The sequence below is a fragment of the Neophocaena asiaeorientalis genome, unplaced genomic scaffold (assembly GCF_003031525.2).
Source record: "Neophocaena asiaeorientalis asiaeorientalis breed wild unplaced genomic scaffold, Neophocaena_asiaeorientalis_V1.1 scaffold268, whole genome shotgun sequence".
Taxonomy (NCBI): Eukaryota; Metazoa; Chordata; class Mammalia; order Artiodactyla; family Phocoenidae; genus Neophocaena; species Neophocaena asiaeorientalis.
In genome coordinates, this window is record NW_020173979.1 from 2,593,019 (window position 1) to 2,605,446 (window position 12,428).

The 12,428-nt window shown below is 53.5% G+C and overlaps 1 protein-coding gene across 1 annotated transcript in view; it reads right to left on the minus strand.

Annotated features, from left to right (window-relative positions):
- ERGIC1 (endoplasmic reticulum-golgi intermediate compartment 1) overlaps nucleotides 1–12,428 on the minus strand; it is a gene marked incomplete at its 5' end in the record, with an annotated part of 105,521 nt that overhangs the window by 33,599 nt on the left and 59,494 nt on the right. The window contains one exon of the mRNA XM_024753370.1: nucleotides 3,337–3,431. Within this exon, the coding sequence (XP_024609138.1) occupies nucleotides 3,337–3,431 (95 nt within the window). The remainder of the gene's footprint in view (nucleotides 1–3,336; nucleotides 3,432–12,428) is intronic.

The following is a 12,428-nucleotide window of genomic DNA, read 5'->3' on the forward strand; positions in this document are numbered from 1 at the left end:
GGGCGGGGATAACAAGTAAAGCTTCCTTGGAGAATCAGGAGGGTCAGATAATTAATATGTGTCGAAAATGCTTAGAACGGGGCCTGATGCTCAGTAGGCGGCAAGTACATAATAAATGTCAGCACTTACTACGTCTCAGACAGTCTCTGGGTTCCCTGGGCATCATTCAGGCTCAGGCAGTCATTCATTCACACCTTCCTTTACCCAATGCCCGCTCCTCCAGGCCCTGCCCTCCAGGAGTGTGGGCACTTTTCTGGGTTCCTCAGTGCACTAAACGGGAAGCCTGGGGCCCGGAGTCCTGGTCCTGACTCCAATGTGACTCTCCGTCACCTACTGTGCCTCAGCTTCCTAACCTGCAAAATGGGCAGGCCCAGGCCAACTGTATTCCCTGAGATGGTCCAAGAGGCAAGCAAGGACCCCTGTAAACTATGGAAATGCAGAGATTTCCCTGATAGGAGCGCTAGAAAGCAGGCTGCGATACAGAGAAAGAGCAGCTGGAAGCAATTCTCAGCGAGCTGACTGTAAAAGGGAAAAATGGGAAGAACCCAGTTTTCCTCGATGGGCATGGAAGTATGCGAGGGCCCATCCATAGAAGGGAGTGTGATGTGCCACTAAAAATGATGCTTCCGGGTCTGTCGTACGTGGGAAATGCTGATGTCGTAATGTTCGGATTTAAAGAAATGCAAGCAGGTCCCCGTTTGACTCAGCAGTTCCACCCCCGGGGAGCCCGTCCTCCAGACGCACACACATCCAGACGTGCGCACAAGGCTCTGGGCAACCTTATTTGAAATTGGGACGACTGGAAGCAACCCAACTGCTTGTCAACGGGGCACTGGTCAATGGCACAGCCCCCTCCGGAATGCTGTGCAGTGGGTACAAGGAATGAGCTAAACCCGTATGTGGGGAGGGGCAGTCTGAGCTCTGGGGCTGTCTGGGCTGTCCTTGTCTGTCCTATCCTGTGGTTCCTGGCTCTGCCCCCTACACCGTGGCACCTCGAGCAAGTTACCTAACCTTTTTGTGCCTCAGTTGCTTGTTCTATCCTAGGTTTGCGAGGATTAAAAAAATAAAACAGAACTTACTATGGGCTAGACACTCTTCCAAGTGCCTTTTCCATAAGAAGGCACCATCTGAACATCCCTGTGGGGAAGATAATATTATCAGACCCATCCTATACTGGGGGACACTGACGCACAGAGAGGTTAAGTAACTTGCCTGAGACCTCACAGCTAAGAAACAGTGGTGCTTGGGTTGAAACCCACAGAGTCTGGATCCAGAGCCCACACCCTTTGGCTACTCTGCTAGAGCACCTCTCATCTTAAGGCACAAACACGGCCAAAGGATTCTGGACAGGGCCTGCCCCCGAGTAAGAGATGAATAAATGGCAGCTGTGGTTATTATTTTACTAATATTATGAGTAATATAAGAACAGCTCCAAGATATAAATGGAAAAAACAAGAAATCCCAGAAAGGTTTCCTGTAGTTGGGTCCCGGTTATGTAAAAAGAAAAAAAAAAAAAACACCAAACATGACATATGTTTGCAGACAGACAGACAGAGATACATAGGGGTGAGTGAAGGGGTCCCAACTGCTAACAGGGGCTTCCTCTGCGGTGGTTGACATGTGGGAAGCACGTACTTCTTTTACTTTTTTCTTTATATATTTCTGTATTTTGAACATGTATCTTTTTTAAAAATAAAAAAATGTATCACTGTATTAGTTGTTTACCAGAAAAAGATTATTTTTAAAAGCAGGATATGAGAATGCACAGGCAGCATGATCTCAGCCATGTTTAGAAATGCAGGGAACGGAAGGCCAACCGGATGGAACAGCATCAAATGTCAACTGATGTTGTCAGCGGGGGTGGAATTATGGGTGACTTCTCTCTCTGCTGCTCTGGATTTTCCAAAGGTATAATAGTGAGCACGCATTTTCTTTTTCCTATAATAAAAATTCGAAGTTCTTTTAAAGAAAAGCCTAAGTGCGGGGCTCTAGTGGGAGCCGCTGGGGTGGGCAAGGCCCGGTGGATCAGCACAGCCAGCAGCTTCAGGTCGCCCACCCCTCCTGGGCCACCACCTGGAGCGGGGACCGAGCCTGGAACCACATCCTTTCCTGCCCCTGCCCCCCTGGTCCCAGTCCTCTGGCCTAAGAATTTCTTTGCTCCAGAGACACAACCAACTCCTGAAGGAGAAGCTGCCAGACAAGTTATTTTTCTGAGAGAAAGAGAAAAAATAAAAATAAAACCAACCCATTTCAACAGGTTTCCTGGCTCGGGGCCCACTGTGCATTCAAAACTGTGATGTAATTCTCACCAAAAGCAATAACAGAGCTGAATCTTTCCCTATCTCTGCCACAGACCCGCCCAATGTTCTGCCTTTCAGGAGGAAGGGAGGGAGGAGGAGGAGAAGGGCCTGCATGGGGTCCGTGCCAGGCTGGGGCAGAGGGACAGCTGGAAACCCAGCCTGCTTGTTAACAAATCTAGGAACCAGCTCATTAGATTCTCCCAACAACCTCAAGCAAGAGATGGCACTACGCCCATTTCACAGTTGAGGAAACTGAGGCTCGGAGGGGTCACCTTAGCCAGGGTCACACAGTTTTCGTAAACAAAGGAGCCAGAATCTGACTCTAAACCAGACTCCCAATAGGTTTTGTTTTCCACAGGTAATTCATCCTCCTGGTTGAAACACATCAAGTAAAACAAAACAAAACAAAACACACAGACACACAATGGAGTGTGAAGTCAAAAAGGATGTTTCCCACGGCTGCTGACAGCTCAGAGCTGCATCCTTCTCCCGGCGACTGCTCTTGGCTGGTTGGAGGTCCCCTTGCCTTGGGATGCTTGGGAGGTTACACTACCCCCACCCATCCCCCTACACCGCCCTGTACCCATCAGCCAAGGATATGGATACTAACAGCCCAGCCCCCTTGCTACCAGGCGAGACAGACTACAATGTCATTCACACCCCATGGCTCCCTGTGGGATCAGGCCGCAATTAGACGTCAGCTGAAGACACACCGCTGCCTGTCTTTTCACCTCCCTCATGCCCTTACAGGTTCCTCCTGGGAGCCCTCTCTCAATAAACCACTTGCAGAAAATCTACGTTTTACTTCTTGGGAGCAAAGCTGGCAGTGTCTTGTGTTTTCTTATTCCAAAAAACATCCAAGTGCGTGCACATCTGATTACGTCCTGCCCCACAAAAGTGGGGAGAGTTTCCTGCTGCCCGTTGTTTGCAGCTTGCCATCCACTTAACTTGTCCCGGTCATCTCGCCATTTCTGCACACACAGCACTGTCTAGAGGAAGTGTCTTGCCGGAGCAGAGGGCTGCTGGGAATACTCACATTCACAGTGCAAATTGGGTAGACTGATGTTCAGGCTGACGTCAATTTTGCCCCCGCTGTCCTTGTCCGGGTCATCGACGTACAACTCGTTCACACTGAAGGAGACAAGTACAGAAGCCTTGTTGAGATGGGGACACCCATCCCAGCTGCAGGGGACAGCTAGGGACACTTCACTTGGTGACCACTGCTCAGACAACCCAGACTCCCATCTGGGGGAAGCCTGGACCTGCTCAGGCACGGGGGTGGGGGCGGGCAGGGCTCCCATCTCCGTGGCGCTCTCCAAATGCGGGCCTTACCCCTTAGAAGGAGGGGAGGAGGACTGGACGGGATGGCGGCAAGAGCACGGAGTCAGACGGATTCACTGTCCAATCCTGACTCTGCCACTTTTCTATGGAACTCAGGCAGATAACTTCACCTCTGAGATAACTTCACCTCTGTGAACCCTTCTGTTAAACGGGGATACCACCACCCACTGTTAATGGGGTGTTTTGAACACTCACATGAGAATTGAGACCATTCTAGGGATCAGGGCCTGGTACCAACGGTTCCTGACTCCCTCCTCTCTTGAGCTCCCCCCACTCAGCCCCCCACCCTCCCACAAAGCCCTAGACACAGCTAGACTAATACACGTATTACTTTCCTGTGGCTGCTGGAATGAATTATCACCAAGTTAATGGCTTCAAACAATACACACTTATTCTCTTATACTTCTGGAGGTCCGAAGTCTGAGATGGGTCTGCAGGGCTGAACTCCTGGGGAGAATCGGTTTTCTTGCCCTTTTCAGCTTCTAGAGGCCTCGGCTCATAGCCCCTTCCTCCATCTTCCAAGCCAGCCGCAGGGCATCTTCTCTCCTCTGACCTCCTAACTCCCTCTTGTAAGGACTCTTGTGATTCCATCCTGCCCAGCTGGATAACCCAGGATCATCCCCCATCTCAAGACCCTTGACATAATCACATGTGTAAAGTTCCCTTTACCATGTAAGGTAACATACCTGCAGCCCTCGGGGACAGGGACGTGGGCATCTAGGTGGGGCGGGGGAGGTACAGTGCGGGCAGGTGGCTCCGTGGACAGCTAGGCCACCTTGCTGTTGGGGACAATGGCACCACACTGGGATCTGTCAGCAATATGCTAAGTATTCAACAAATACTTTTTGAGCATTTACCACCTGGCAGGCACTAGAGACAGTGAGGAACCAGACAGACACGGTCTCTTCCTTCATTGAGCTTAGAGAGATCACTCAGCTCCTAAACAAACACCTCATCCCAACTTTGGTGGAAAGCTGCGGGGTGCCGTGCGAGGGACTCATGGGGTGATGGACCCCTGGGGAGAGTGGGCTGGGACGCCGTCTCTGGGAGTTGAGGTCTGAAGGATGAGTAGGCTGTCCTGGCAAAGAGGGAGGGAGAGTCGTCGGGACAGCACTGCAGAGGTCTGGAAGCGGGAAGGGCATGGGTCGTTGGGGTAATTGGACAAAGGTCACCACGGCTGCAGCAACAGAGCAAAGGGAAGTGGGTGCGACGCAGTCGGAGAAGGGCGGGGGGCAGGTTAGGTGGGCCAGAGGCCATCAGACTGGATCCTAAGCACAGCAGCACGGTCAGGCTGGCACTTCGACAGGATCCCTCTGGAGGCTTAGGACCAACCAGAGGGCCCTGTGCACTAGGGAGATCTGGGAGGCTGCTGCAGTGGTGCAGGTCAGAGATGGTGGCCTGGACCCAGAGTGGTGGGGATGGAGAGGAGGGAGGGATGCAGGTATGGTGTACGGAGCAGCCAGGACTCGCTGATGGACAGGGCACAGGGGCGGGTCGACGGAGGCATGCAAGCAGACGGCCACGTTTCTTTCTGGAACCATTCACTGGGCTGGGAGCCCCTGGAAGAGAAGCAGGACTATCGCGGAGGGAAAGGTACCGAGTCCCGTACGGCCGTGCCGAGCTCAAGGTGACTTGGAGACACCGCCGAGGAGCTGCTGAGTGGACACCAGATGGCTGTGGCTGAAGCTCACTTCTGATTCCCAGGTAAACTCCCCGCGGGGAGAGGGCACCGATTCTAAAGGCCAGCCTAACGGGCAGCTAGGGGGCAGTGCCTGAGGTGGCCGGGCTGTGGTTATTTTAAACATGAATCAGGCCCCATGGGTCCTGTCCACAGGCTGTAAAATAAAGGATTGTCAGTTCTAAGCAACTGGTCTCTAAGACAGCCTTGTAAATGGCCACTTCTTTGTGAAAGAATGAGTCCGGCCAGGGCAAGGGCACTTCATTTTTACTAAGACCCTGTCTTTGTGCCCCTGGCTCCTAGTGTGATACAGCTGATGCTCAATTAACAAGAAAAGGTAGGCTCAGAAAGATACCTAGAGCTTGTTTCCTTGTGGGGGTCACAAGGATATTCCCAGAGACAAGAGAGCAACAGACTCGGTTTAGCCTTCAGATCGCTGGGCCTCCAGGCCATTAAGCCAGGAGAGGCCCCAATCAGGCCTATATGCATTCATCGTATCCCTTCTGCTCCTGTGAAATGTCCTGATCCCTATTTTATTTAGTTATTTATCTTGGCTGTGCCACGCGACACGCGGGATCTTAGTTCCCTGACCAGGGATCAAACCCGTGCCCCCTGCAGTGGAAGCGTGGAGTCCTGACCACTGGACCACCAGGGAATTCCGCTGATCCCCATTTTAGAACCAGGAAACTGAGGCTCAGAGAAGGTGAGTTCCATCCCCAAGGTCACACAGCAAGAGTTGGCCAAGATGGAACCCCAGCTCAGGTCTGCCTTCCACCAGGCTCTCCAGGGCTCATGCCGCCTCCCCTCCCTCTCATCCTCAGCATCCGGGGTCAAAGGAGAAATTGAGCAGGGCCCTTGTCCTCTGAGGCCACAGGGTGTGAGAGAGGAGACAGGGGCCTGGGCTTGGCAGGCTCATAGCGTTGGCCCACGTCAGAGATCAGGAAGAACAAATGAGCCAGTGGCAGAGGAGCTCTGGGGACCACAGGAGGTTATGCTGGAGGAAAATCAACTTCTCCACGGCCAAATGGTCTTTCTTAAGCCTTCAGCGCCCAATTTCTACCCCTGCCTTAATTCGCAGCTCTGTAGGGTTGCTGAGTAATGAGATCACTGAGTGATTAACAGAACATCACGGAGGGAGCGCCCCCAGCTTCCCTTCCCAGCTGAGTGAGACTCTTCCTTGAAGCTACTCACCTTTCCTACCTGGGAGGCTGGGCCCTTGCACATCACTGAGGGATTGTGGGATGATGTCATCCCCTGGCAATCCTCTGGAGGTGACCTCAACACAGAGCGAGGTGAATCCCAGGTGTGGCACCAAGGTGAGCTCACCCTCGAGGCCCCAGGAGGCCTCTCCCAGCCCACGGAGCCCAGGCTCCCAGGGGCTGAAGTGCCGCCCCAGACACAGGGGCCGAAGTGCTAGGGAGGAGATGGAAAACTCACCGGCCTGCAGAGCTTGGGGCCAGTCTGGTTACGTAAGGCCAGGACTGGCTGCTCCCAGGCACCTTCCGGAAGGGCTCCGGGCCGCAGGATCAACACGGTTCAATCACCTGTGCCGCCTGCCCAGTGAGGTCGATACAGCCGCCTTCCACGTCCAAGGAAAATGTTCCAGGGCTCCTGGGCTCCTGCCACCCCATGCCAGCGCTGCAGGCCTGCCCTCAGCACCACTCGCAGGTGCCTGCCAAGGCTAGTTAACCTTATTGGCTGAACTGATTTTAAAAGGCAAACAGAGGCTAGAAATCAGCCCACCTGGAGGGAAAATCAATGCTTTTTGTGGATTCACCACTGCTGTTTGGGGGCTCTTGTGGGCCTGACTCCTCCCGTCACCAGCATGGGTGATAAGAACCCGTGGGGCAGTGGCAGACAGACGTGGGCTCACCTCCTGGCTCTGCCACTTGGAAGCTGGGGGACCTGGGACTAGTTGCTTCCCCTCTCTGAGCCTCGGTTTCCTCAACTGTAAAACGGGGAAAGCTTTCTATGAAGTCTGAAGATAGGCAAGATCAATCTATGGTAATAAAAGTCAGAACAGTGGTGGTGGTGGTGGTGGTTCCTGACTGGGAGGGGGCTCCAGGGAACCTCTCGGGAGGTGGAGACATGTTGTCTTGATGGGGCGATGGTGACACGGGTGGGAACACAGGCAAGCGTTCATCAAGCCTCACCTTTAACATTCGTGCACTTTGACGTTTGTACATTATACACATACCTCACGAGAAAGAAGGAAAGGACAAAAGGAAAGAGGGGAGGAAGAAAAGGAGAAAAAGAGGGATAATGGTTCCAGCTACTTCACAGGCCTGTGTGAGGAGTCGCAGTAAAGCTGCAGGCTGTCCCGGGGCCAGGGGTGTGCATGTTATCATCTGTGTCTGAGGGCCTAGCACAGAGCACAGGCCCCTCTGGGTAAAGAGAATAAGGCAGCGTGTTGGATTTCCATGCTCTCAGGGTTCAAATCCTAGCTCTGCTACCCACTGGCTGGCTGACCTTCCACAAGGGGCTTTGCCTTCTTCACCAGCCTCAATTTCCCTAGATGTGAAATAGGGACAACCATAGACATAATCTTAGAAAACAGTATGTGCCCAATGAATGTTCACTACTTTTATTGTTATTATTAATATCACAATGTTTACCGAGTTGATAATCACAGGCACAGCGACAGGATCCACTTCACAGCACTGTGGTGAGGATGAAACATGTGTGCAAGGCCCCTGGTATATTCTAAGGCCCACACAAAAGCTTGCCTTGCTTATTAACTAATCCAAGATGTCCCGGTTCTGAGCACCCAGCCGGTGCCAGGCACTGTGCTGGGGGCCTTGCACATATATCTACTCAGTACTATCTCATTTAAACAGCAAGCCAGCGTTTAATAGGAGTTACTGTTCTCTTTTCACAAGGATGAAACTGGGCTCAGAGGAAGGAAGATAAAAGATTGACCCAGATCACACAGCCAGGAAGAGGAAGAGGCAGAGGCAGGACTGGACGCTGGAGCCACTGATGCCCAGAACCACGCTTTTTCCACCACATTCCACTGGGTGGGGCAGGATCAATGAAAGACCGAGAGGCTGGTGGCCCCCAAGCAGACCTGCGATGCAGGGGCCACCATCTTTCTGATAATCTGCAGATGCCCACCCCACACCACCCATGGCCCAAGTACCTACAGGACAGGAGGTGCTAAGGGCTCCACTCCCTTTGTGTCCCCCTCAAGCCTCCCTCTGTCATCTCTACCCACCACACCTCAGGAGCTGCAGCATCCGCCTCCTTCCCATCCGCGGCTCTGCCCCGGACGAGGGCTCCCTGAGCGGCAGCAGAGAGCTCGTGCTCACAACCTCTGCTCGGGGCGGGGGGCGGGGGCACATTCCAGGTGGGGGACGCCAGACTGCGTCGGACTGCGTGGGGGTCAGTGAGCAGTGGCCATGTAGGGAGAGAGGAAGAAAGGGACCAGGGAGGTTTGGGTGGGGGGAGAGTAGGTGGAATGTAACGGAGGGCCTTGAAATTCTAGGCTGAGGCGTGAGTCCAATGACATCTACAGAAAACAATTTTATTTGCTTTTAGAAGAGCACTTGAATACTTCAGATTCCTGCCCAAAGTCGCTGACCTCCATGCTTAATAATTTGATCTAATGGAAACTTACCCGGCAGTGTGGCTCGCAGTAAAGGGCTTGGGGTGGGAGTGGGAGGGGAGGGATGAGGTTATGCAAGCAAGCTCTCCGGGACCTTGAGTTTTAAATCCGGACCGTCCCAGGTGTAAGTTAGTGTACCTATTACCTACCAGGCAGATGTCCCCAAAGCATCTCTTTGCAGCCGCCTAGTCCTGCCCCCACCCCCTTCTCCAAAGCCATCACCCTGGGACCCTCAGCCCCTCTGCCTTGGGTCATTGCCCAGCCCCCTCACCAGGCCTTGGACTCCAGGGTCACCCCGCCCCAAACCCATCTTTGCAAGAGGTGATCTTCCCGAGGCACGAACCCCATCCCATCACTCGATGCTCAGAAGCCTTCAGGCCTCCCATCGCTCTTCCATGTGATGACTGTGGCTCCCTACCTGGCCCTGGCTCACAATCCAGGCCTCAGAGTGGGTAAACTGGGCTCCTAGGGAGCCGTCGAGCTCCTCCTCCTGGCTAAGTTACGGGCCTACCCACTCTGGGCCTCCTACTAGAGCGTGTGAGGATACAGTTCAAGGTAACGTCCAAGTTCCAACTCGGTGGGCAATGGCTTCCCACCTGTGAGGGCACCTCCCCCCAGAAGGGCGCATCCAAGTCTCCCAGTGAACTATTCTGTGACCAAAAAGCAGCAGCTGCCATGTCCGCGGGGCTCCAGAATGCTCTGGGCAGAAAAGGACGGGCTATGGGGGTCTGGGTACCAATTCTAGGCTTTGGCATCACACAGGCCTGGGTGTTTTGTTTTGTTTTTTTTCCCTCCTGGCCACTCCCCACAGCATGTGGGATCTTAGTTCCCTGACCAGGGATCGAACCTGTGCCCCATGCAGTGGAAATGCAGTGTCCTAACCACTGGACCGCCGGGGAAGCCCCAGGCCTGGGTTTGACTCTCGCTCTAACCACTTACTAACCGCACTGTGGTTTTAGCTTCCTGGTGCCTCAGTTTCCCCAGCTATAAAGTGAGACTAATGTCAGCAGCAGTACTTGGCTCAAGGGGTTTTGTGACCTTTAAGTAAGATGAGCATTGTAAAGGGCTAGCTTAGGTGGCTGGCACGGGGTTGCCTATTACAAATCACAACTGAAAAGTCTGAGTTGTATTAAGCTAGAAATGATCAATGGAGAGCTCCAGTTACTACATTTTCTTATTGTAAATCCTCGTCATGTTAATAATTAAGAGCAGCCAGAGCCTGGGCAGTCACAGACTGGAATGTTCTGTGGCCAGGATGCCGCTCCCTTACAAACACAGAGCCTCAGAGCACCCTGGGGGGCCACTTTCCCAAGTATAATTCATGTCCAGGTTGAAGTCCCATCACCCAAACAGGTTTCCCTCCCCGTCGGGCCGGGCCAGAACGGCCTCTTATGTCACTGATAACCACAGGCCAGCGTTAGAGCAGTGCTGATCCAACCAGAGGTGACCTCATTTCCTTGGGTTACAATCTCACGGCGGGGGTGGGGAGGCCAACCCACGGTGGTCACAAAACTGCCAGGGACGGCCAGCCACCCAGAAAAGGAAAAGGATTGTGACCTGCGGTCCTTCCCGGATCAGCAGGGCTTCCCGGGGGTCGGGGAAGCTTCTGACAGAGGAAGGACCCCAAGGTGCAATCCTCTGTCCTCTGGATTTTCCTGTGGAGCCCTCGCCCGCGAGGACGCCCTTTGGGCAACTCTTGCGCCTTGGGCACAAGGCCGCAGAGAGAAAGGAGGCATTAGGGTCACCGCATCATCGTGGATGGAGCCTCTGGCCCGGACAGGTCTCTCTTCTCACCCCCACTGCTCTGCCTCTCCCCCAGCCCTCTCACTGCCAGTGGGGAAGTGCTTATTAGCCCAGGGCCAGACACAAGGCAAACACTGAATGAATGGCCCCTCTTCCTCTCCGGGGGTGTGGTGGGACCAGCATGTTCAGAATGCCTCCAGGAGCCAGGAAGTCCTGGAGAGGGAAAGGGGACAGAGCAGTGGGAACACACTGTGCTCTTGAGAAAGAAGTGAGTCCTGCCCTGGTAAACGGAGTGAGCTGTCCCGGCTTGCTCAAGTGCCTTGCACACAGCAGTGGGGTGTGTTGCAGTCACAAGAGTGACTGCTGCAGTCACCTCCTGTTGTAGTCACCTCCTGCTGCAGTCACCAGCTCTGACGTCCAAATTCACCTGTCGGGGTGCTGCCTTGGCACCCTGCCTCACTATCGGCTAAGCTGATGATTGGCTGAACGAACTGCCTCTCAGAATGTCAGCTGGAGGTGAGGGAGGGCCCCTTCTTAACTCAAGCAGGGAGACAAAAAAACGAACACTCACAGAGTACTCATTACATGACAGGTGCTGAGTGGCCTTACAACCTTTTTCCCGTTAGACAGGGAAGAAATATGAAATGAATAAATGCCTGAAGGGGATATGGATCTTAAAGTACGTTAAGCACCTTTGAAGGTAAATAATCTTGTTAAAGCCTCACAAAACAGCCCATACCTTCTCTATCTCCTATCCTGCTTTGTTTTTTCTTCCGAGCCCTTATCACTAATTGATACATCCCGTTGTGTTTGCTTGTGGACCATCTGTGTCCACCGCCTGCACTTTTGGCTTCTCTGAGCATGGAGTCACATGGTAGTGAATCAGACAGACCTGATGCCTGACCTCTGAGGGCTCAGGACCAAGGATGATCGCCATTAATCCATGGCAGTGTACAGAGCCTGGCCTGACTTGGGTCCACCTGCTCCATATTCTCCTCTCCCTGCCTGCTCACTTTGCTCTAGACACACCAGCTCTCTGTCTTCACATACACCAGGTAATTCCTGCCTCAGGGCCTTTGCACTTGCCCGTGTCCCTGCCTGGAATAGGTAAGGCCTTGCACCTGGCACCTGGGATACGGTCAGGGCTCCCTCCTTGTTGCTGTCACCTGGGTACCGCTTCTCACCTGGCTCAGAACATGAGAGGCCTGCACAGAAGCCCCCCTCCCAGGGAATGGGGCGTGACCTGGAGAGACCAGCAGGTGCCCGGCACACAGTAGGTCCTTCATAATACCAGCAGGTCTCAATTTCTGGCTGCTCTCCCTGCTTCCACCTCCAAATCATGATGGGATGACCCGTGAAATATCCAGTGGCCCAAATGTGCACACTTGACTGGGACAGAGTCCAGGGGGAACAAAGCTCCTTGTCTGACCCCTGCCTGGTCAAGGAGTTATGTCTTGGGAGGCAAACAAGCTTCCCCAGACCTGGAAGGAAGCCTTGCCTCTGATGTACCCTCTCTTGTTTGGCCAGAAATACTGGGACCCAGAGAGGTTTGGCAACTTGCCACCTGTCACAGAGCAGGTGGTAACTGAGCAAGGACCTGGCCCTGGATCTCCCAAGGCCTTGTCCAGTGCTCTTTCCAACACTCCACGAGGCTCCTGGGGCTTTGGTGCCATCAGGGTTAAAAACAGGATCAGACAGACAGGGAAGACAAATTCTCCCACGTCAGAGGAGGGCGGAAGCTATATTCAGAAACGAGTTGGGG